General features: G+C 36.1%; 1 protein-coding gene across 9 annotated transcripts in view; it reads right to left on the bottom strand.

Annotated features, from left to right (window-relative positions):
- MAGI2 (membrane associated guanylate kinase, WW and PDZ domain containing 2) overlaps positions 1-26,245 on the bottom strand; it is a 1,317,383-nt gene that overhangs the window by 201,640 nt on the left and 1,089,498 nt on the right. For all 9 annotated transcript variants that reach the window (XM_079150214.1, XM_079150216.1, XM_079150215.1 and 6 more), the window contains one exon: positions 18,298-18,936. In XM_079150214.1, coding sequence (XP_079006340.1) covers positions 18,298-18,936 — 639 coding nt within the window. The remainder of the gene's footprint in view (positions 1-18,297; positions 18,937-26,245) is intronic.

Here is a 26,245-nt window from a genome sequence, read left to right as displayed (position 1 = left end):
ACAATCTCTGGTCACTTCCTTCAGGAATATGGTTTTATTTCTCTGTTACAAATCATGTTGTTTAAGTATTTCACAAGCGGTGGATATAAGTTAAAAAACTTCCTTTCGTTAGTATTTTTTAAGGCATATGTAACTGTTTTTATAAACTACGTTTGCATTGCATATGTGAACTAAAGCTTTTATTTTCCATTCATCACTCTATATATTTATAATCAAGAATTTTTCAAGTTGCTGGAGGAACAAATTAAAAGCAAAAACAAATATATAAAAAAGAAACTTTATTAATTGAGACTTTCAGGGGTAGCTTGGATAATTCATTCTTCTTAGAAAAGAGGGGAAACAACTGGGAGACCCTGATTTCTTTATTCTGATGTCAGTTCAGATTCTGAGTTGTGATTTTTGTTTCTGTGAAAACTCCACAAGTATGCCTTTTCTTTCCTGTGACTGACTGTCTCAGAAGTTTCCTCACTCACGATTTCCCTCTGTGTCTCCCAGGCAGTTCTTCAACCTGTTAAGACACATGCCTTGAAAGCATCCATTAAATGGTTTTCATAAACTCCTGCAGGAAGCGTTCTTAGGAGCTTTGGGGGAGGTCTTTGTTAATTTGGTACCTATCTATCCCATAAACTCTAGGAGAGTTCATTCCTGGGCCAGGATCAACCATTCAGCAGACCAAACTGTGTGCTGAAATATCTAGATTTGCATTTGAATATGAGTCATGTGTTAGATGCTAAAATTCAGAATACGACTCAGTTAATCTGAGGTAGGATGTAAAACTGATTTCCCGGATAATGAGGATGGTGGACCACCACACCTTGAGGAGGCTGAGGAGTGTAATGCTGCTACCAGGAAAACTGAGAAGGTTTGGCAAGCTTTGCCAACAGCAGAAGAGAAGATCTAAGATGAAAAGACCAGAGAACTCCCTGGCTGTAGGAAAGAGTGAGAACATGTCTCAACGGAGATGCTGCTTCTGAGAATTTTGGATGGGACCTCTTTTGGATGTGTACTTGTCCTCAAAAGTAGAGTATTTTCTCATTCCTGATCCCTGGACATTCAATGCCAGTAAGAACCTGGTCATAATAATAGCTGAGGAAGAAAAGCAGCCTTGAAAAAAATATAATAAATAGAAATTCAAGTTAGGCAGTCTTGAGGTTAAAACTACAATTACCAGAATTATTATGCTTTATTCTACCAGACAAGCATGGTAACACTTTTTCTGTACCCGAACAAGTTTACTGGACAGATATGGTGACTTTTTCTACTGTAAGGTCCTGGAGGTCTCTTGAGAGAGCTCCAGTTTGCTACCTTATAGTGACAAGGTATGAAAGTTCTCTTTCCCTTACTTAATCCTTTCCCCTTGTCAGACACGAAGGAGGTCTTCAAAGGGTCTGGAGGCTGAGGCATGCTTGTCATTGGGATGTGTTGAGAACCCAGGATGTGGCAAGTCCAGCTCTTGACAAGCGCCTGCATCCTTTTGAGCCTGCAACAAAATTCTTTTTATTTATTTATTTAGTAATATTTTATTTTAGTTGTAGGTGGAAACGATACCTTCATTTTATTTATTTATTTTTATGTGATGCTGAGAATCGAACTCAGTGCCTCACACATGCCGGGCAAGCGCTCTACCACTGAGTCACAACCCCAGCCCCTAACATTTTTAAAACAGAGTTTTATTTCAAAATCAGATCCTGAAGTCCTTTTCCCATAATACAATCCCCAAATGATCCTGTACAGTTAGAAATGTACCCCTGATATATGGGGGAGGAATAGCCTTAAATCAGGAACCATTGCTGGAAGATCATCCACAAGGAAAAAAAAAATCCATGTAGAATAATAAAAGGAGGGAAAAGGATACATATATTATAAGGTCTATTGTTGGAAAGTGTGAAGCTTTGAACCAAAACTCACGAATTTAAGAGGCTTTTCTGAGAGGAGAAAATAGCAAACACTATTTACTAAACATTAAAAGGTACAGATGTAGACATGAATGTAATATATCTCATGTCTTCTGCTAAAAGAATGTTTAGGGACAAATCGGGACTAAAAGTAAAGAACGATTGTACTGCTGGACTTATATCCATTTTGAGAATTACATTATAATTAGGCTAATAGCATAGTTGTATAATGCAAGAACACTAAACTAAATTCATTCATGTTTCACAAGATATATGAGCAAGGCTGTTTGGAGCAGTAAATTGTCCTCTCAACTAGACCAGATCCTTGTTGTGTGGATTCCTAACAACCAGAGATCCACTGACCAGTGCGTACAGGGTGAACTGGGCTACTGCTCCATTTACAATTTTTAAAGGGTCAGGTATCTCCTAGTCTGGAAGGCATAATATGCCTCTGTTGGAGTCTTCTGAGAAATTTTGAAGAGGTATAATGGAAATGTCAATAATATCACTTAATGAACTTTGACCTGAAGAAATGAGGGCTTCCTGGGGATATGAGGGAAGCTGGAATAGTCTTCCAGGAAGAAGTAACACCTGACCTGAATTCACAAGGATAAACAGGAGTTTGTCATAAAACATAGAAGGAAAGGGATTTTTTTTTCTGGTGAGAAGAAATAATTTTCAATAACAAAGACAGATGCAATAACTGTTTTGTGCTGCTAGGAGAAATTAAGTTCCACAAAGACAAACATTTTTCATCTTTTGCTCACTGCTGTATCACAGAACTGCTAATGGTGTCTGAAACATGGTAGTTGCTCAATGAATATTGGTAGAATGAAGAATGAATGAAGTGATGAAATGCAATGAATGATGTAAGATGAAGCTAACAAGATTGGTATGGACCAGGCAATGAAGGATTTGGATGTCAGATTGAGCCTTGTGAATCTTAGAGGCCAGGGGAGAACCACAGGAGATTTTAAGAGGAGAAATAAAATGATAAGAGTAGATAATACCATCTGGCCATGGCTGTGGGAGTATGCTTACAAATAATATAACAAAAGAGTTATAAGAAACAAAAGCTGGGGAATGTCAGTTTTTGAGGAGGGACAAAGAAAGGGATTCTGAGTCTGAGAAGGAGTAGGACAACATCCAGAGGAGACTGTTGTCCTGGGAACCAAGGGTGGAGAGACTGTGGAAGAAATGAGAACTCCCTTTGGCAAATAGGAAGCCATTGTCAACCTCAGAGGGAACATCTGCAGAAGCCTGATGAGGACAGAAACCAGTCAGAAGTAGGTTGGGAGGTGTAAGGCAGGTCAGGAGGCAGAGATGTGAAGGGAAACCTATTCCTGCAAGAACGGCTATCTTCAATGATTTGTGGAATAGGATGGTATACATTAGGTACATAAATGGATGATCTTTCAAGAAAGCTGACTGTGAATGAAAGAAAAGAGAAAGGACCATTACTGGATGGCAATGCAGAATCAAGGAAATATTCTTAAAGGACGGGATAAATTTGGGCAAATACGGAAGCTTGGGTAAGGTATTCAGAGAAGAAGGAAGTTATAACAGTTTCCCTGGGGAGGAAGATACTGATGAGGCAGCTCCTTGAGTAGACAGAGTGGTTTCTTTCTGATCAAGGTGAAGTTAGTGTTCTTGAAAGGAGAACCTGTAAGTCTTCCTCTGAAGCCAGTAGGGAAGAAGAAATGATAGTCTAGTTTCTGAGGTGCAAGACAGGAATGTATACATAAGCCCTTGGGATGATGGTGTATTAAATTAGCTTCAGCTAAATGTGGATTTAATTAATGTATATTAATGGTCATTAATGTTTCTTTTTTCTTTTTTTTTTTTTTTCTGTATACAGGGTGACAAGTGGGATTTAGAAAACCTCCCAAGTCACTTTAAATGGCTGGCATAAATATTTTGAATATTTTAACATACAGAAAACATGGCTAAAATAAAACAATCATCCCAAATTTATGTCCATTTGACTGAAATGGATTGATTTATACTTCTATCAATAAGTTTTATTTGAAAATTGAAATGGGAGTTTTACTTTGGAACAACTTTTCCCAGTCTACCAGTAGATGCTTTCTAACGTGAAACTGTTTTTGAAACAAAATGCATTATAACACTCATTAAAATTCACTCTCTTGCAAATGTAAAACTGATTTATCTAATGCACTACAAAATCCTCCACAAATTTACCCTACATTGTGAAATAACGTTAATTAGGAGGAGAGGCAAAACATAATATATTTTCTTTAAATTTTAGGGCAATTAGCATAACTTTCATTAATGTGGTATAATAACTGCAATTATTTTCATCTGTACCTTTTGGTAGAATTTATACTCATTAAAAGTCTATGGTTTCATATTCTGCAATATGGAAAAAAATGAACATGACTTTATAATGTTTTATAGCCAGATAATGTTGTAGGTGATTTCATTCATTTATGCAACAACTAAGAACCTATTATATGTAAGAATTGTGATTCAGCAGTTGCCATGGCAAAATGTCTGGAGTTTACCATCTGGAATTCTCTTGTATGTAAATGTAATTGCACACAGTCCACTATAAATTTCTGCTCTCATTGCTATGAGCACTCCAGAGGCAAAACGTGTTCTTGACATGACCAGCATAATTGCCAAAATAAAATTTACACTCTAGAGGCAGATGGTTATTATTATTGTTTTTTGGTTATTTAGGTGCTAAAAATTTAGGTGGAAAATTTGAGACGGCAAATTTATTGTATACTGGTTATTTTTAGATTTGATGTTGCTTTTTAAAAAAGTCTTGATAAAAAGGCACTAGGATTCCTTTCCACTCTTAAAAGTAAGTTACATGAACTGACTGAACATATTTTATGTAATTGTAAATTTGATCATCTCTCTGCAGTTTTAGAATTATTGGTTAAAACCATTATTGCATAAATATTTTGAAATTTTTAACATGTAGAAAACATGGTTAAACATGCTTCATTTTTCATCTCTCATTTTTTTGAAATCTCATATTCTGCTACTACTGCCAAGTAGCATAAGGTGAATAAACTTAGGACTGCGAGCTCAAGGGAATTACTACTGTGGATTAGGAGAAGGCAGGACTTAGGATCATGGTTAATATGTAGAAAACAGACTATTTTTTACAATTCCTTTCTCCTGGGGTCCACGACTAATGAAGGCACAATTAAAACTCACTAAATTTATAACTCAGAAGCCTTGAGAACGCCAGAGTTTGAGATGATATGGATGATGCACATTATCTTCAATTTAAAAATGAGAATCTGGTGGCCAGAAAACTTAACCAACATGCTCAAAGTTACCATGTGAATTAGCAGCACAGATTGTACTAGAAACCTGGTATTCTGATTTCAGTCAAATAGTTTTTCATCATCTAATGCCAATAATCCTGTATGTTTTCTTCTGAGGATACTGTTGAATGGCAAATTTTATATAACTAGTATCACTTGTGGGTTAATTTATAGGATTATTACCCATTTGAGGTAAACTCCTTAACAAGAATTTATTTTGTTCACTGTCCCCATATTTAGAATAGCACCTGGTACATTTGTGGAATGAACAAAGAGGAAGAAGAAAGATAAATTAGGCAAACGCTTGGTACATGACCAAAGAGAACAGAGCTTTGCTACAATCACTTTAGAAGACCAGACACAAGAAAATCTGTAGAAAAATAGTTCTGTCTGTTTTTGTACACTCAGCTGCATTACTTGGCTCACACATGCATCTTCCTGATTTTGTTTTGTGACTTTCCTTCTCCTCCCTAATGTCATAACAATAAAATAATTTAACAAATGTGCATGCCAAGCTCTGAGGAAAAAATGGTAAATAAGATATAGTTCTTGCTCTTGAGGGAAATTAGTTAGGTTAAATTAGAATTTTAAGAACTAGTAGTTTCTCTGAATTGGCATTTCTGTATATCTCTACCAGAGCAATTATAGTGGTGACTGTGATGAATGTAAATCTTTACACTTTCATCTTTTGCATTTAAGATATTCTCAAATTAGCAAAAGGGGTAAATAAAGGGTTAAGATTAGATCAGTAATTAACAGTTATAACCTGTTACATGCATATTGGATTTGCTGTCAATAAACTCCATTCTCTTCTTCCATTTATACTTAGAAATGAAAAAATGGCCAACAGATATATTTTTAAATAGAATAAATTGATAATTAACCCCACTTACACTTACCTGATGTGTGTGTGCATGTGTGTGTGTGTGTGCGTGTGTGTATGTGTGTGTGTGTGTGTGTGTGTGTGTGTTGGGAGGAGAGCCAAGGTACTTTTTGAGTTAAAGAGAATCTACAGTTTTTAATTTTTTACTTTTATGGTATTTGAACTTTGTGATAAAGGGTTGAATGAAAAAGTGACTTGTTTCCAAGAATCACCTTGATATATTGGTTGTCATTCCCCCCGCCCCCGCATACGCTTTAAATGAATGATGCAAGAAAATATCGAGTACCACAGCTTTTCCTTTGGATGAGATGTCACAGAACATCTCACATAACTGAGACATTGGCACAAACAGGAATGTTAGCTCTCCTGGTGATAAGAAGATGATCTCACTTGAGTTGAATGACATAAAATAAAGCTAATCCAGGATAACAAAAAGGGAGAAAGGATAATCTCCCTGCCCCACGTTTATAGAAAATCACAGTACATGCAAATCAATGCACACTGCAAATTCAAACACGAATGGGGGCTTTGTTCTCAAGTGACCAAAACACTAAGATTGACTTCTCATCAATCAGGCAACTAAATGGAAGAAAAATTCAGTTTTTTTCCCTCAACTGATTTGAATGGTCATGTTAACTCACAATATTTGATCCAGTTGTCAAATTTAATTCTAAATTCTCATCCCTATTTTGCTCAGCACTTGACACAAGTGTCTACCCCTTCCATCTTGAAACATTTTCTTTCATAAAACTGCAGGAACCCCTCTGTTAGTGTTTCTTTTCCTTCACAAGTCATGCTTTTATATAGCCATTTGCTGGTCCCTCTCCTCATCTTTAAAATTAGAGGTTCCCAACCCTCCGAATGTTTCTCTCTTGCTTATTTATACTCACTTTCTAGATGTCCTCAATCAGTGTCGGGCTTTACTACCCTCCATGTGCCAATCACCTCTACTTGGATAACTAAGAGGCATCTCAAGCTTGACATGTTCCGAACAGGACTCCTGACTCCCTCTTCTTCCTGCCACGGCCATGCTCCCCCATCATATTCCTCTTATCAATTAAGGGCAACGCTGTTCTGGTTGCTTAGGTCAAAAACCTGGAGGGCTTTGATTCCTCTTTCTCTTATAGCCCCCGTTCTCATCCATTGTCAAGTCCTGTGGCTCTTCCTCTGAATTATATCCAGTGCGTTCCCCACCACCCTCACTCCTATGGTCCTCCTCCATGCTTTCTTCACCTCTCATTGGATTGCTGTGAAAGCCGCCTGCTCATCTTTGTGTTTCCATCCTTCTCACCAACAGTCTATTCTCAACACAGCAGCCAGCACGAGCCTTTTACAATGTTACGTCACTCCTCTGTTCCCACAGCTCATCACTTCATTCAAAAGTGAAATCCAAAGTCCTTTGTGTGGTCCAAAGCAACACCAGCCTACATTGCCTGTCTTGCTCCACCCCCACCAATCTCTCTCATCTCCTCTACCATTCCACCTCTTCCCTGCTGAGCTTCAGCCTCAGTAGCCCCTTGTTGCTGACCTGTCTACACCACGCACATCCTGCCCCAGGACCTCCATCTGCTGTGAATTCCCTTCCTTGCATAGCCTACAGTTTGCTGCCTCACTTCCTTTAGATTTCTGTACTCCAGAACTGTCTTCCTTGCCGCTCCTCCCCACTTTCTCGCTCACTAATCTCTCTTTGACGCTGTTTCTCAGTTTTAGTTCTTTCCAATATCCAACACGCATTTCATTATTTGTTGTCTAATTTCTCTTAGGAGGTAATCTTCTTGAGGGTCTTTTGTTTTCACGACTGCCATATTCTCAACACCTAGACCAGTGCTGGGCAAAGTAAATACTCCCCAAATACTTATTAAATACAGGGCAAAGAAGAGCAAAGCAGAAGTCATTAAAGATTTTTTTCCATGAATTTTGGGAAAACTGATATAATGTAAAATCTTACAGTCAGGCTACGTACGGTGGCACACACCTGTAATCCCAGTGACTTAGAGGCTGAGGCAGGAGGATTGCAAGTTTAAAGTCAGCTTAAGCAAATTAGCAAGGTCCTAAGCAACTTATCAAGAAAGGACTGAGGATGTGGCTCAATGGTGAAGCACCCCTGGATTCAATCCTGGTACCAAAACAACAATAACAACAACAACCTTATAGTCAGAAGTCTCTGGTTTGAGTTTTGTTTTTGCTACTTCTAAGTGGTATGACAACTCTGCAAGAATTCCCACCATCTCCTCTCATCCTTAGTGTCATCTTTGCATCAATTTTCCAATGTATGTATGTCTTCTGAGATCCTTGGTGTTTTCCACGTTTAGGATGGGGTATCTTGTAATTGATACAGTACTTAGACTACTTACATTTGGGGACCCTAAGCTGTCTGTCCCTCTGCCTAGACACATATCCACTGAACTTTGGCCAAACCTAAGTCTAATTATAAGTTCTTTCTCTAAGAAAGTTGAAAAGGAAAATCTGAGGATACTTTTTGAAATTTAATAGATATACAGTTGGCTTGAGTGTACCTCAAAAGCCCAGTGGAACCACCATTTAACCCAGCTATCCCACTCCTTGGTGTATACCAAAAGGACTTAAAATCATCACAGTATAGTGATGCAGCCACATCAATGTTTGTAGCAGCTTGATTCACATTAGCTAAATTATGGAACCAACCTAGGTACCCTTCAACAGATGAATGGATAAGGAAAATGTGGTATATATACACAATGGAATATTATTCAGTCATAAAGAAGAATGAAATTATGGCATTTGCTGGCAAATGGATGGAGCTGGAGAATATCATGTTAAGTGAAATAAGCCAAATCCAAAAAACCAAAGGCTGAATGCTTTCTTTGATAGGTGAAAGCTGAATCCATAATGGGGGGAACAGGGAAGGATGAAGAAATTTTTGATTGGGCAGAGGGGACTGGGGCGAGGGGAGGAGGTGTGGGGGAGGGAAGAATGGTGAAATGAGGTGGATATTATTACCCTATATACATGTATGATTGCATGACTGGTGTGACTCTGTACCATGTACAGCCAGAGGAGTAAGTTGGGCCCCATTTGTGTACAATGTGTCAAAATGCAGTCTACTGTCATGTATAACTAATTAGAACAAATTAAAAAATAATAAAATTTTTAAAAAAGCCCAAACAAAATCACAGCACTAAAGTTTTCACCTGTGATTTGACATAACCAATAATTATATGTCCCTGATGTTCAGGTCAAGGTACAGATAGCATATGAGGATTATCAAGGGTGAAGTGTCTACTACATGTGTGAATTCAAACCATTCCTTGAATGCTCTGTAGTATCACAGAATGGCATTTCCCAGTTTTATTTACTTTTTTGTGTGTGGTTAATGGGACCTAGAACAGAGTTCTCACCAATGGAATGTGGAAAAATGATGTACGCTACTTCTAGTACTGGCCCCTGAAGCCTTTTTATGATACTGCACTCTGTTGTTTCTCATTTCAACTGTGAGCTGGTTAGGGAGCACCTGGTGGGGGAAGTCTTCTGAGAAACGTGATTGGGTGGGTCACAGTATACAGAGATTCACCAGAGAGAAGCCTGGATCCCTGAGACACTGCTTGGAGGAGAGCTACCTAGGAGATCTGCCATTCAGGAACACATGTGCTGGATATTACATGAATGCAGAGCAGAATATTATTGTGTTAAATTGCTAAGTCTTGAGAGAATATATGTTAATACAGAAGCCAGTGTAGCATGCCATTTACAACTCATGCTGCAGATTTGTTACTTGGTTTGCTCTGACATGTGTGCTTTTATATACTGACACCAAATGGAAAGTCAGATTATTTTGAATAGTATTCAATGTGGAATATCCATTCTGATATTCTCCTAATCTCTCTGAATACTAATATTTTCAAATAACCCATGCTTTCCTATCAGAAATATTCCTGTATCAGAGCCTTATGACTGGTGAGTCTTTAAATCTCTTTCTCTGCATAAATGTGTTTTGATGATTTCTTAAGTCTTTTGTTTATGTGGTCATAGTGGATTTTAATTCCAAACTGCTTCACTAAAAGTATCTTTTAGAGCTTTAACCAAGTGACTGCTTAAATATTTCTCCAAACAAAGAACAACATGAAGCAAATACAAAAATATTTTGGGGTAAATGAAACTTACTCTCGAATAGTTCAGAAACATACACACACACACACACACACACACACACACACACACACACTTATAAAACAAGTAGGGCCAAATATTAACAGTGACATGGATAAATAATTTCTGTGAATCTGAAATTATTTTTAAGTAAAAATATGTTTTAGAAAAAAGTATTAGCACTACTAAAAATACCAATGTTTCTTATAGCATTGCTTTTCATATTTTTCTCTATATAGTTTAAAAATTGGGATACAATGTTTTTTCTGATATTTATGTTTTGGAATTTTGAAGCAAGAATTTTTATATAAGGACAATTTTTGTTGTATATAATTTTTATAGTTTTTCCTTAGACAAAGCTCTGATATAATCTATGATGCACTTCGAATGTTGAATTTTGTTTTAAAGTAAAAAAAGAGAAGTTTTGCATTATCCATTATTTTCAGCATAAAGAGGAAATAATAGGAATAGGAAGAGAAAGTTTCAAAACCCAATCAAATGCAACTTATAAGAGGTTCACAAATTATATATGGGAGTTCATTGAATTTTAATCTAAATCAGAGAAAAATTTAAGATAAAGATTGATCCTGGCAATCACTCTGGGTTTTCTTTACCCCAGACATCTAAGAGCCTCTATTGCAAAGGCTGTAATGAGTTCCTGTTTCATACTAGGTTGAGCATCGCCAACAAATTATTTGTAAATAAACTAGTATGTTTCCTGAACCATTAAAATATAAAAATGTCAGCCAGTCTAATTAAGAAAATATCACTAGTTAAAAAATGAGAATAATAGAATAATAGAAATACTCTTAGGTAAAGTGGAAATTACAAGAAAAGTAGAGAATGCTATTGAAATATATTGGAAAACATGAGTAAGGGAGATAATTTTGCAGGACAAGCATACATTATAAAAACTGAGCCCAGACAAGACAGAAACTCTAAGATTAGTCACTATGGAAGAAAATGAGAAAGTTCTAAGAGGGTATATATACTTTCATCAAACCAAACAAAATATAAAAATAAAACACAATACACCAGAACTAGACCATTTCAAAGATGTAGATTGTAGATAACTTCAATGCAACTGTTTCATAGCAGAGAAAAGAGTTACTGCTTTTATGAAGAGCATAACTTTAATAATAAAATCTAACAAAAAAAAGAAAACTTTAGGTCAAAATCATAAATTAATATTAATGTACAGTTTTATATAAACAAATAGAATTCAGAATAATTCAATATTAATGATCCCTTAATGTAATTCATCACAGTGAAAAATTAAAGGAAAAGATAATTATCATTTTCAAAGATGCCAAAGAAGCTTCTGATAAAATTAGTTATGCATTTTTTCTTTTTTTGCTATACTGAGACCTGAACATAGGGATGCTCTCCATTGAGCTACTACTTCCCCTAACCCCTCTTGTTTTTTATTTTGAGACAGGGTCTTATTGAGTTGCTGAGGTTGCCTTGAATTTGGGATTCTCCTGCTCCAGTCTCTTGAGTCACTGGGATTACAGGCATGTGCCACCATGCCCAGTCATATAATCCAGTTTTGATAAAGATTCCTAAAGAAATGGGAGTTGAGGGGCATGGCTTTAACATGGTAAAATTAATCTCAAATGAAATGCCAGTGTTATGACTGATGGCATAAAACGATACTGTTTCTATTTAAATCATCAATCAAGACAAACATTTCCATAATCTGCATTATTAATATTGTTCAAGAAACAGCAGTCGAATGTATTAAATAAGTCAGTGGTATGCAAACAAGAAAACAGGAGGCAGTGTTTGTTAATTCTACGTGTCATGAATGTGTGTGCCCAAAGCCCATGGAATGAAATGAAGAAAAAAAAAGAGAGAAATAAGGTGATATAAAAGCTCCAGCTCCAGTTGGGTAGATATAAATGCAATAAAGGGTGTACTTACATTGGTATTTATTATTTATTTTCCGATAGAATATCAACTCCATGAGAAAAAGGATACATTTAGCTCTGTTGATTACATTGTCTCCAGTGCCAAACAAAACAAAACAAAACAAAACATAAACAAACAAACAAAAAAAACCCCAAAAAACCTTCTTAAATAGTGGGTATTTAAGAAGAAAATAAAAGAACGGATCTATATTGCAGATTATTATAGATCTATACTCTTGTGCAGATAGATTATAGGTACATTATTTTTATAATAGAAAATGAAAAAAACCAAAAAGTATCCATTTGAGGGTATCTGATTATAAGAATTAAAAACATTGAGACATATTTCTGAATGAATACATAAAACCTCCAAAGCAAATTAAATTAAAACAATCCACTAAGCCATTATATAAGTACAATACATTAATAAGGGCTGAAATCATATAAATATGTCTTCTTCTACAATAAAATTATTAGAAATCAACAATAGAAGAAGAATTGGAAAATTCCAAATGTTTGAAAAATAAACAGCACAATTTTAAGTAATCTACGATCCAAAGAAGAAATTATAAGGAAAATAAGAAAATATTTTGAACTGAGTGAAAAAGGAAAGCATAACATTTCACAATTTGTGGAATTCAGCTAAACGAGTGTTTAAAGTGAATTTAGAGCATTAAATACCTTTACTAGAAAGAGAACTAGAATCACTCATCTGAGTATCTCCTTCAAAAAGATAGAAAAGGAAAAGTAGGCCAAACACAAATAAATTGAAAAGATGAAATTATGAATATTAGAGTAGAAAATTGTTGAAACAAAAACCCCAGAAATACATAAAGGAAATCAATGAATCCAAAAGTTAATTCCTGGATAGAGAAACACAAATTTCCAGAATGATTCATGAAGAAAAAGAAAATTGGGACAGAACCTATATCAAGAAAAGAAATTGAGTTAACAACTAAACAATATTTTAACAATAAAAGTCTAGCCTAGATGGCTCCATTGGGGAATTCTATCAAACTTTTAAGGCAGAAATTCTATGAGCCCTACCCAAAGTTTTTTAGAAAGAAAAGTAGATTGGTACTTTAAAACTCATTTTATGAGGCCTCAATTATCCAGGGACATCACATGAAAAGAAAACAACAGAGCAATCCCCTGCCCAAACAGGTTGAAAAATTCTTAAAAAAAATATGGAAACAGAATCCAACATCTTTCCAAAATAAATAAATAAAGAAAGAAAGAAAGAAAAAGAAAGAAAGAAAAAAAGAAAGAAAGAAAGATAGATACACCATGACCAAGTGGTGACCTAGGAATACAAAATTAGTTCAACATCTAAAAATCGTATTACATAATACCTATTTTGACAGGATAAGCTATTAAAATTACACGATCCTCTCAATAGATGCAGAAAAAACATTTGATGAAATTCAAGACCCACTGATTATGAAAAGTCTCATTGAAATAAGAACAGAAGAGAACTTTCTCAACTTGATAAAGGGCATATAAAAGTCCTTCAACTAAAATCATACTTAATGTTCTAAGGCTAACGCTTTCGCTTTTAACTTGGGAAAGTAAGGATGTCTGCTCACGTGTCTACTACTTGACAGCATATGGAAAGTTCTAGCTCATGTAATAAGGCAAGGGAAAGCAATCAAAGGCATATGAGCTGCAAAGGAGGAAATGAAGGCATGTTACTGAATGACATAGTAACTATGAAGAAAATACTATGGAATCTATAAAAAGTCCCCAGACCTAAACAGTGAGTTTAATACAGTTGCAGTGTACAAGATCAAAAACAAAAATCAAATACTTTTATATATATTAGCAATGAATAATCTGAAAATAACTAAGAACAACATTATGTACAATAATAAAAGAAAGAATAAAATATCCAGGAATAAGTTTAATAAGTATAAAAGATTTGCATATTAAAGATTATAAACCTTTGCTGAGAGAAATTAAAGAAGATTAAAATAAATAAAAAGATACATATGTGAATTTTAAGGCTTAATGTTAATCTGGGAAACTACTAGATTCAACACAACACTGAAATCTCAGCAGGTCTTTTATTTAAGACAATTAAAAATTCAATCATAAAATTTTCTATGTCTATGGGAATGCAAAGAACCTTGAATAGCCAAATCATTTTGAAAAGGGAGAAAAATATTGGAGAATTCACAAACACTCTCTGATTTCAAGGAATAACATAAATCTACAATAATCTGGAAAGTATGCTATTAGCACAAGTAGACATACAGATCAATGGAACATAATAAAGATTCTAGATAAGCCTTCAAATTTCTGCTAATTCATTTTTGTCGAAAGTGCCATGATATTCAATGGGAAAATAGGTTTCTTAACAAATGGTGCTAGAACAATTGGATAAACACGTGCACAAAACACCAAAAAACAAAAAACAATAAACTTAGATCCATACTTTACACCATACACAAAATCATCTTAAATTGACTCACATATCTAAATATGTGCTAAAATTATACAACTTCTAGAAGAAAACAGTAAATATTTTTGGGACTCTGAGCTGAACAAAGATACAACACCAAATGAATGATCCACTGGGGGGTGTGGGGAAAACTGATAGATTTGACTTTTTCAAAATTAACAAACTTTTGTGCTTCAAAAGACACCAATAAGAGCTAGTTATAGTGGTAATGCACCTGTAATACCAGTGATTGGGGAGGCTGAGACAGGAGGATAGCCCAGTTTGAGTCTACTCTGGGTGACTTACTGAAACCCTGTCTCAAAATGAAAGTCAAAACAAGCTGGGGATGTAGAGCCTTTGGGTTTAATCCCTGGTATTGGCAGTGGAGGGTGGGGGTTGGGGGGAGGCTCCACTAAGAAAACGAAAAGACAAGCCACAGAACTGGAGCAACTATTTGCAAACCATCTATCTTAAAAATGTCTTTAAATGTGAATATATAGAGAACTTTTACAACTTAAGAAGACAAATAGTCTTATATACCAATGGGAAAAATATTTAATTAGACATGTTAGCAAAGAAGATACGTGAAGGCTAATAAACACATGAAAATATGTAAAAAGATTAAAGAAATGTAAATTAAAACTCCAAATGTTATCAGTATACATTTAACTTGAATAACTGTACTTAAAAAGACTCATTATCCAAATGTGAGAGAGTAGGCAGAAATCGGGAACTCAGTATATCACTGGTGGAACTGTACAATGCTATAGCCATTTTCAAAAACATCCTGACACTTTCTTAACAATTTAATTATGTACCTTTCACAAAATCCAGCAACACCATTCCTGGTACCTATCCAAGAAAAATGAAAATATATGCACAAGCAAACGCTTGTATCTAAATGTTCCTAACAACCTTATTCATTAACACCCAAAGGTGAAAACAACTCAAATGCTCACCCACTGGCAAATGCACAGGAAAGGTCCATACAATGGCATACGACTGGGGAGTAAAAGAAACAAACTACTCTTATATGCAGCGGATGAATAATTCTCAAAAGTGTATGCTATGTGAAATACTATATACCCTATGATTCACCTTACAAAAATATTCTAGAAAGGCTAAACTAGAAAGCCAATTTGTGGTTATCTGGGACTGGAGGTAGGAGAGGGGACAGGCAAAGAAAGAGAAACAGGGAAGTCAGGATGATGGATGATCCAAGGATTATGGTGCTTGTTACACAACTCTATCATTTTAGCAAAACTTAATGACATATGTACTTGTAATACTTTGTGAATTTTATAGTATGTAAATTATATATGGCACATGTTAAAAAGTTAAAAATGTCCTTATAACCAGAGCACTTTGAAGCAAAGTATTTTCAAATCATTCTACCCACATCAAATATAGCACATATATTCATATCTGTGCTAGTAGATGCTAAACTTTTCTTTTATATATTATATATATATAATATGTATATATATAATATATAAAATATATATTATATATATATATAATGTATTTACCACTGGGAAAAAGGACTAAAAATATGTGATGGGAGAGATAATTACTTTTCATTGTATACTTTCCAACATTGGTTGCTCGAAGAATAGAAGCATGCACATTATAACATCATAAGTTAAAAATGCTAGTAAATAATTTAAAACAATCAACCAACCATGGTCCTGATGTAAGGACTGGGCTGGGGACCCTGCTCTTGAAGGCCTATGCTTATCTGAATGAGGTCAGAAGCAATTCTGAGTAACCTGTAATAAGATCATAAAAGTAAATCTCACCACAAAAACATGGCGCTAATTCCCATCAATTTCAGAGAAATGGGTGCACATTATAAAAATTCAGGGAAACACAAGAGGCTTATGACTAGAAGTATTCTAATCATCACAGGGTACTACATTCTGCGATTTTACACTAGCCAAAACATAAAAGCAAAGCACTCATTCCCACACACAAACAGAATGCCCACAAAATTTTGATTACCTGAGGATTAAATGAGATAGCAAGAGAGTAAGGGAGTGAGGATGTGAAGAGGGAAGTCTAGCTGAATGCAGGTGCACAGAAAAATGTTTTCAGAAGGATCCAAATTGCAATAATATAAGTAATATATTTCAAAGTCACTTTTCCTACTATGTCATGCTTTTAAAAGAAGTCATATTATAAATAAAATGCATCTAAATTCATTTCTATGAATCATGGAGTAGATCCTGCACAGTGGTTTTCAGTTATACTAACATCAAGAATCTGTTCCAAAATTTTGATTTTTCAATTGTACATTATGAACATATGGTTAGTTAATTAGGAATATGTGTGTTAACCTTAAACAATGGGAAATATTAAAATCCATTGTCAGCATTTAATTACCAAAATCCATTCCTATTTTGTGACAACGCCTTAAGAAGATCAAATTTAAGATTATTTTGCTATTATATTAATTTCCCTTTTTAATATAGGCACATCATACTTTATATAGTGTTGTTCACAAATACAAAGTATTTGGCGAATCAACAATATAATACTTCCTTGAAGAGGACCAAATAAGTCACAAATGGTGATTCTTTAAACTTTGATTTCTTCCACTTGCAAACTGACAGGGCTTACATGCTGATTTTAGTGCTTTAAAATAGGCAATCACGTATGTTCACCATAAGTGTGTTCTTCATGCATGAGTTCCTCACAGCACGGCTCCTTCTGAGCCATCTCTGCTGAAGTTTCAGTGCTAATTGAGACTCAACACACAGTGAGCACCTACTGTGGGCCACTCAGTACTCGGACACTACCACTGGGGGAGGTGGCATTACTGTCCTGTGGTAAGAGACTAGCTGTGGCTCATGGACTTTACGAGTCCTAGGTCCCAAAACTGGTGGACGAGAAAACCAAGACTTCCCCTGAGTCTTTTTCTTTACACTCTGCTTTGTGGTATCTCTATTTGTGACCCCTTTCCTCCTTCCTGCACCAGTTTCACTGGTCAAAAATGGTACAGCAGCAGAAAAGTGAAGGAGGGATGCTCTGCTTTTCCCCATTCCTTCCCCACTGAGAACTCAGAGCTCACGCCACTCTTCACTGTTCCCTTTTCTGTATGTCACTCAGAATACTCAGCCCAGAATTTCAAATCTTGCCCTGTTCCATTGCTTACTTCCTGGGTCATGGGAGGCCCCATGGATAACTGTTGCTGGAGCACTTGAAGTTGTTACTTCAGAACATTATCTATAATAGTGCCCCATAGTAGGGGAAGAAGTGTCCTGGAAAACCCGATTCAGAAGTTCAAAAGGTTATTTTTTAATAGCAACACAGCTTCTAATTATTGAGACTAATCCTGATTGAGACTGACAGCTTCCACCTGCTGGCCTGGAATCCTAGGCACAATTCAAAGTATTGTTTCCACTGGAAAAGCAGGTTTCTTACTTAAATCAATGGGCTACCAAACTGAGTTCTCTATAACTGATGCACTAATGAACATTTGAAATAGATCCCACTCATGGGGATTCAATCTTTACTGTCTGAGTTCAAATCAATATATTGGTAACACTGAAAGCACTATTAATATTGTTAGATGTAAAATATGCAAAGGTATATTCTTGAAATAAAAAACCCAGTTTACCATGTTCATGTTTTCTTGCAACTCTTCCAATTTTCTTTCCACCCTACAGAAACCTTTTTAAAACAATATTATAAAGGGTCCCATCCTTTTACTATATTGCTGAGTCAGTGTGTGTCTTACCTCCTCGATGGATAATCAAAGAAGTTTCACTTCCAATAGGGCAGTCTTTAAGTATATCCACTACTTCTGTATGGCTCAGGTTCTGTACATTCTGCTGGTTGATCTCAACAATGAGGTCGCCTTCACACAGGCCAGGGCATCCCTGAATGTCAAGTATTTGTTTCACCCGCTGTCCTGTAGGACTGTCAGCAATAGTGAAGCCAAAGCCCTGGGCACCTTTCACAATGGTTAAGGTCATAAGTTCAGCTTGGGTGGCCCCAGATGAAGCCATAGACACATTGTCGTCATGGACAGGTGGTGGATACGTGCCATCTAGCTGACCATCGGCTGGCATGGAGTGCAAAGAATGAGGTGGCCGATCTGTTATATCTGGAACTGACTGTGAGGTCCGAGAAATGTATTCCAAATATGTTTCATAGTTATGTCTTCCATTGACCATCACTGGAGGTGGCCTCTCCATTATTGCAAGGGGTGGCACCATGCTGTTAGCAGGATCTTCAGGATCAAAGGGCAAAGGGTAGCCACGACACAATACCAGGTTGACACTCTGACCAATGGGAACAGACTGGAAAAGTTTGACAACATCTGCATGAGTGTGTCCAAGGACACAAACTTCATTAATATAGACAATGACATCACCTGCAAGGAAAAAAGAGAGATTGACAACATGAGGTAAGTTCAATTAACGTCAACAGAGAAAAATGGAATTATTTATGAGACTAGTGAAAGAGGTGCTCCTTTTCTCAGTAAGCAGTGAGAAAATCCATTAGAATAATACTTAAATTCACTGTGGGTGACTCAAGGTTACAACAGGTCTGCCAACAAATATAATGATCAACTGCTAGAAAAAAAAAAGGCTCTGGTTATTCTCGAAATTTAAAAACAACGTCATATTCAGAAAGAAAGGTTTAGAAAGAAAAAGTTAGGAGAGTTTGTACCTTGAAGAAACACACATTCTATGCTTCTTGTTTATCTTCACCTTTATTTTTGGTGCAGTTAAGAGAATTTCCAAACTAGTGTGAAGTGATGGTTAAGAGAGTTGGATTAAAAAGGAAGCTCTAGTACCTGGGTTTTTGGTACCACAGTTCTTCATTTGTAAAGTTGTTATGAAGATGAAATGAAATAATAAAAGAAAAGTGTTTGGTACTGTGCCTAAGAGATGGTGAACTCTCAATAAATGTGGACTATTATTAATGTTCTTGTTAAAATCGGATGCAAAAGATTTGGGACACTGGCATTCAAAAGGGAAGCTGCTGTAGGCTCATCCTCTAATCTTAGATAAATTGATATTTCTGTTGATCATTTTCAACAATGACATTTGTCTTTTCTCTCCAATGAATTATAACATATTTGCAGAGGTCTACCAGTTAGAAGCTAACTTTATGATAGGAGAAATGCCCTGAATACAAATTATTCATTATAAAACATTCAGAATATTTTTTCCTTCTTAAAATGCAGAAAGAAATGGTTGTTTGAGATAATTGTTTTAAAATTTTCAATTATGTATGAATAACCATTTTATTTTTGGAGAATTGTTCTATCATGGATTGGTATTTTTATCCTCATAAACCATAATACTTGAAAACTGAACTTGCAAACTGAGATTGTTCCTGACTATGCTGAAGAGTATAGGAGAGGTGAAGAGACATACCCTCACAGACGGTCAAATGGACAACTCAATAAGACATCAATTTGTCAGGGTAATTCTGAAAAGGATAGTGGCCATGGTGAGGGATTTATTCTGAGAAATCCTTGTTCATTAAGATTGCAAACACCCCAAACGAAAACACTGAGTTAAACTTTCAGAGTTAAATATTTTCCTGGCTTTTAATAACTTTGCAATATAATATGATTTCTTCACTAAAAATATTTAAAAATAAATAAATCTATGAATAAAACAATCTAAAGTACAGTGCCTTTGACAACATTGACTTGATTAACACTTCTCACAAATGCAAGAGAACTGTTTGAAGGTGATAAGATATAAGACTTGCAGGGCCAGGAATCCAGGTTAGGTTTGCCTCGAGAAAATGTTCCAGCCTATGTAATAGCCAGGTGGAACTTTTCTCTTCCATTATATCTATCAGAGAGGGTGCTGGTGAGACAATTGGGACACTGAATCAGGACTCGGAAGTGATCTGGGATCCCTCTCTGCTACTGCAATTCCTCTTCAGAGGGAGCAGCCAGGGAAGCTTTGGCATCATTTTCAATTGATTCTGATCATCTCAGTGTCCCAGAGAAGTGTCTGATGCAGATAGATATTTTTTCTCCTCCTGCCTTTTCTATTTTTAAATGTTATATGTTTTACACATTTTAAAGGTTGAAAGAAAAATAAATACCTGTGTGCAACCATTCAATTTAATGACTACAAAATTGCTCATATTAATTCAAACCTCACGTCCTACCTGTATTCCCATATTGCCATTTCCAAAACTAACCATTGTCCTGCATTTGGGCCTTGTCATTTACATGCACTTATGTCATATCTAGGTACTCATAAAATAGTATTTCTAAATAGCATTTAACCTCCAAATAATGACAATCCCTAAAATGCTTTCATGTTTTAAACCTTTTGTAAGTGGTATGCATTTTAATAATCTATGTTTCCTCAAAATATATTTGTGATTCTGTTAGAAACCTCTTTCCATAGCTCCTGTGCTCTTTGGGAATATTCTTCTGAGCTATGAACCTTGTCATAGAATAGCTGAGCATAGGCCATGTGATCTTCCTTTCTGTTAGATTAGGGCAAAAGACTGACAATGGGTCATATTGATCAACACTGCCATTCATAGTGTGTCAGAGTTATTATTGCTTCTCATCTGACACAATACTTGATATTCTCAGACTTCATTTTTATAAATCTTAATTGGTGTGATCATTTTAATTTGTATTTCCCAGATTGCTAGTGAGGGTAAGCATCTTTCCATGTATTTATTGATGATTTGGGTTTCCTCTTGAGTGCACTCATTTCCCCAATATTCCTGTTCAATGAGCCTTTTTTTTTTATATTCCACTGACTATTTTTGATGACCACCTGCATTCTTTATTCAATATTCTCTGACAGTTGGGAGGCTGCCTGGGATAGTGGTGCCCATGTGGGACAGGAAATCCAAAGACTGATCTGAGTTCTAGCTCCATCACCTACTAGTTGTGTGACTTCCAAAAACCAGCTTGAATTCTCTGTGACTCAGATCCTTCCAAAGTAATGTTGAGCAATAATAATATCAACTTACTATTTTCTGGGAAATAACTTATGAGACCATACCAGTGAAAAAGTTTTATAAGCTATAAATTACCCATGCAATGATGGTTACTATTTTAGTAGTTATTATTTGCCCTTGATTTTATCCTTCTATAAAATCAGAACATGCCCATTAAGATATTTCTATCACATTTATAATCATGGACAACTTGAATATGATTGTGAAGTGCTGGGTTTCTGAGTGAGCAGCAAAGGGCAGGAAGGTAATACAGATGCCACTTTCCCCTAAGGTTCTCCCTGACTTAACCACTGCTGATGACCCCGACCCCAGTCCCCAAGCAGACTTTATCCTCCTCTTCCCTCTGCTAGGATTTCATAGGGGAAAAGAACCAAGGGGCCAGGTTCCCTGCCAGACCTAGAGAATAGTCATTTGAATTAGAGTGATTAATGTTATCTGTTTTTGAGTTTTAATCCGATCTTGCTGTTTTGAAATGGAATGAGAATGGTCTGTGACTCTTAGTAAGGGTGGCTTTTAAAATTTATGGATATTTTCCACTCCACATTTTTTAAGCCATCAAGCAAGCAATAAAGAATGCCACAACAATATCTTTAGGAATTACATAGATCTCTGAATATAAAAGATGAGTGCTCAGTTATCAAAGCATAAAACTCTCTAACACCTTGACAGTATTGAACTGTCCACTTTAAAGAATATATAGATGCCTAGATAATGTGCCAAGTCAAAAAACTTCTGTAGACAGAGATGTAAGCAAACATTTGCTTGTTCAGATAGAACTGATTGGGTAGGATATTTATAGGCTGTGCTGTATGAATGTCATTTACATGTTGTGAAAGAAAAATATGAGGCACCTGGTATATATCATCCCATAGTGCCAAGCTAAGTCCTGTGAGCCACCTGGTATATATCATCCCATAGTGCCAAGCTAGGTTCTGAGATAGACTGGGTTTAAGAGCACAAAAAGGGATGTCCTTAGAAAGTTTGCTCTAGCTTCAACTTTGTGGGTAAGTGGGAAAATGGTAAAGGAGTCATTTGATCTTGCCATCTCTCAACTTCTTTTATAAAATGGGAATTAAAATATCTCCTCCATTTCCTCTGTTGCAGGGCTACTGTGAGAATGAGCTCATGCTTGTGAAAACACTTTTAATTTTACCAAGGAAAGTTTCTTCATAAAAATAAGATGATATTTTTTTTGGAAAGCTAAGTGCATACTTTCATAACTGTATTGCCTGGAAGGTTACATTGTTTCCTACAGGGCCATATTTAGGCCAGATACCTTAAGGACTATGGACCTCAGACCTCTTGGTCAAGAATGGTGTGATTGATGAGCCTGGTGTCCCTGTAGCTGTGGTCTTACAGTGACCCGACTCCTGACCAGGTGTTTCACAGAGCAAGTGAGGGAGAGTGAGGCTGATGAAACAGGAGGTTTAAAATTGTCCTTTATGAGAATATGTTCTAAAATAATCCCTTTCTTAGTCATGGAAATCAAAATACAGCATTGGATATCTCATGGATACCTCATCATTTTGGATAAAATAGGGCATCTTCATAAAGCATTGTTTAAGTTGGAGTTATTTTTGTATCTCTTTACTCCCACCTTCTTTGAGTCACTGTGGCCTATAGAATCTTCTTTTTCAGCATCTCTCTCTAGTGCTGTGTTTCCTTAACCATAACTTTGGATCAGACTAAAATAATTGACTTCCTTCTCAATCCTCATCTTAGAGTCTACTTCACCAAGTTCAAGTTCAAACTACTCACTCTCTAGACTTCCTAGTTCACATTCTTCACTAACAATTTTTCTTTCTTATTTCTGTTTTCACCAGTCAATAAGGTACCATCTTGTGAGGTTGGATCTTTACTATTCACAACTTCCAACTTGCAACATTCATTTTAGTTGAATTCTGCCATTCTTCTATGCTCAGGTATAATTCCTTTCTATGGATAACTTCACCCCAACAAATTCAAGTCTTTCCTCACTCTTCAAAGATGTCTTCTATTTTTCCTACTCAAATCACTTCCATTTCATGTTTGTGACTTGAAAGTTCATCGTGGACCATATTCTTTTGTGGGATTTCTACCTGTTCTGAGTTTTCTCCACAATATACACAGTGCCATTACTATGCTGAAAATTCTTTAGATATCTAGGATAGGTTCTCACTGAATAAAGGATGGAAAGATTGAATTAGAGGAAAACTGGAAAAGATTTCATAGTTAAATGTAACTTCTGCTTTTACCAAGTCAAATTGATTTTTGAAAAAAGGAAAAGAAATTCTCATTACTGCTCCCATTCTACCAATTACATGCACTCTATATTGAAATATTACTATTTTTTTGTTTCCTTTCAGCTGATAAGATTTGTTTGAACTTTATTTTCTTTTCTGTTATTTTTATTAAAAGATATACTTTTGTTATAAATATGCATATTATTATCATAGTGTTTATCCATGTTCACGCTATTCCACAACCCCCACGAATCATAATCAATGTTGACCTGTACCTTTGGAGATGTGCTTCTTATTCCTCAGTTAAAGCTGAAAATAACTGTTCTTGTTGAAATTTATTCTCCAAAGTGAAGCATTGTCGTAGGGTAGATGGACCAAGACCCAAAGCTGGGTTTCCTTGTGCTGATCTTTGAGCAATTAACTTAACATGATTTTCCTCATCTACAAGGAGACAATAATAGCTGTTCTACCCACCTCAGAGGGAAGAGATGATGTCTGTGAAAATGTTATGTAAATGGTGAAGCATCACCATATGTTATATATAAAAATACATATATTTAAACAATTTTAAACGACTGGCAAAGGTTAGAAAATTAAAAAAAATCCTAAGACAAAGAATAAATTCTAATTTAAAAAAATTAAAGAAACTGCCAAATTCTACTAAATTATATGCTAATGTTCTCATAAATATTCAAAAGGAAAGACATGTTCATTCTACGAGAATGAACACTAGTCTCCCCAGTAAGGGAGACTAGTGCTTTGTAAAAGCATCCTTGGATTCCGCATTCCCTTCTGGTATTTGAACACAGTGTGACTGGGGTGGAGGGCACAGGTGGACGGAAGCAGATCTGAACTGGGTGGTGGTGGCTCTGGGTAGAACGTAGATCACCAGATGTGTGTAGCTTGGGTCCTCTCAACTGGGTCACAAAGTGGAAAAGCTCAGGAGAGAAACAGATCTGTGTCTTTTTTCCTCAGTTTCCCTGATGATCTCTTACAAGTTTTTATACCTCTTATTGCTCAAAAAATTTTTCTTATATCTTAATCTAATTTCTTCTGCTAAAATTAAAGATGATTTTCTCTATTTCTGTTCTTATGAAGACAAAAGCATCATTCTTTTAGAACCATTTGAAGTAGTTTATAAAACTCCCAAGCAGTCTCCTTAGAGAGTTATAAAAGCAGACATCAGTTGGACGAGAATTCCACCTTGGAAGTGGGCCTTACCATGGTGATAATGACTTTAAGCATCTGTTTTGAATATCATTGTATATGCCTATCAAATCTGATAGAAATACAAAAAACAAATGCTTAGGTTATGGAAAGTATAAAGGCAGGATAAAATTCTTACATCAGAAGAATTTAAATTTATTAATTTAATGTGAAGCATAAGTGACTTTGAAACAAAAATGAGGTGGATCAAGTTCATTAGCCTTAAAATAAGTTTCAGATAAGGTTTTAACAATGTTCTATACATTCTGAAGCCAACTGGGGCATAACAAAGAAAGCAAGGATTTGGAAGTTGGGTGGTTTCTTTTTATGCCACTTATGCCAATACCTAGTGGTGTTGATAGATTTCTGGGTCTTATTCCTCACTTATTCATTAATTTATTCAGCAAAGAGAATACGTATGTTCAATTAGTACTGTGAGCCATGTATCACATTATGAAGAGAGAGAACTGGACCAGATGACCTCTAAAGTCTCTTGCTCACTCTGAAATTCTAAGGCAAAGGAACTTGAATCCCAGCTCTTAGATTGTCCTTCATTTAGTTCCTTCCTTTCTTTTCCTGCTACCACTACTTCCCATCAGATTCTTCCCATGTGTATATGAACTTCTGCAATAGTCTCTTTGCTGGGCTTTCTGGTGTCATAGCAAAAAAGACAAGGGAAGAGAAAAGGAAAGTCAAGCCTATGACAGAACGAAATGAGCTTGTGTTCCCTAATCTCACCCCACACTGGCCTCTGGGGATAGATAGGACCTTGATAATAGAGCTCATCTTCTGGTCAGGATTGGCTCAGGAACCAGAAGGGTGTGAATACCCTGTACATTGAAGGTATTAGGGCCCCAGGTCGCAAAGTACTGGTCCCTGCCTTCCACCGGCTTCTCTGTCAATTCACCTCCACTCCGTATACTCCATGTCCTTTCTATTTGAAATCATTCAGTGCCTGATATACAGGTTAATCCAAACTCTCCAGTGCCACATACAAGGCGCTCAGTCCACATTCTCAGGGTCTTCTGCCTCCTCTCCACCCACTGTGTGCTGCAGGTGGCCTGAGCTTTGGGTCATGCCCCTCACATGCTATTTTCTCTTCAGCCTCTGTGCTGTGGATTCTGCTTCTGCTCTTGCTTGTCCCCACTAACAAATACCTAGTTGCCCTATTAGGCCAGCTTCACCTTTGTAACTTACTTTCTGAACCTCTTATTACCAAGTGTAGAATTACTTCTCTTTTTGATAGCATAACTCTTCAATCCGTGGAAATAGCACCTGGAATGTCTGACCACAGTGACT

This window comes from Sciurus vulgaris (genome assembly GCF_902686455.1).
Source record: "Sciurus vulgaris genome assembly, chromosome: 8".
NCBI lineage: Eukaryota > Metazoa > Chordata > Mammalia > Rodentia > Sciuridae > Sciurus > Sciurus vulgaris.
Note: the sequence above shows the minus strand (reverse complement) of the source record. Positions and strands in the feature narration are given on the sequence as shown.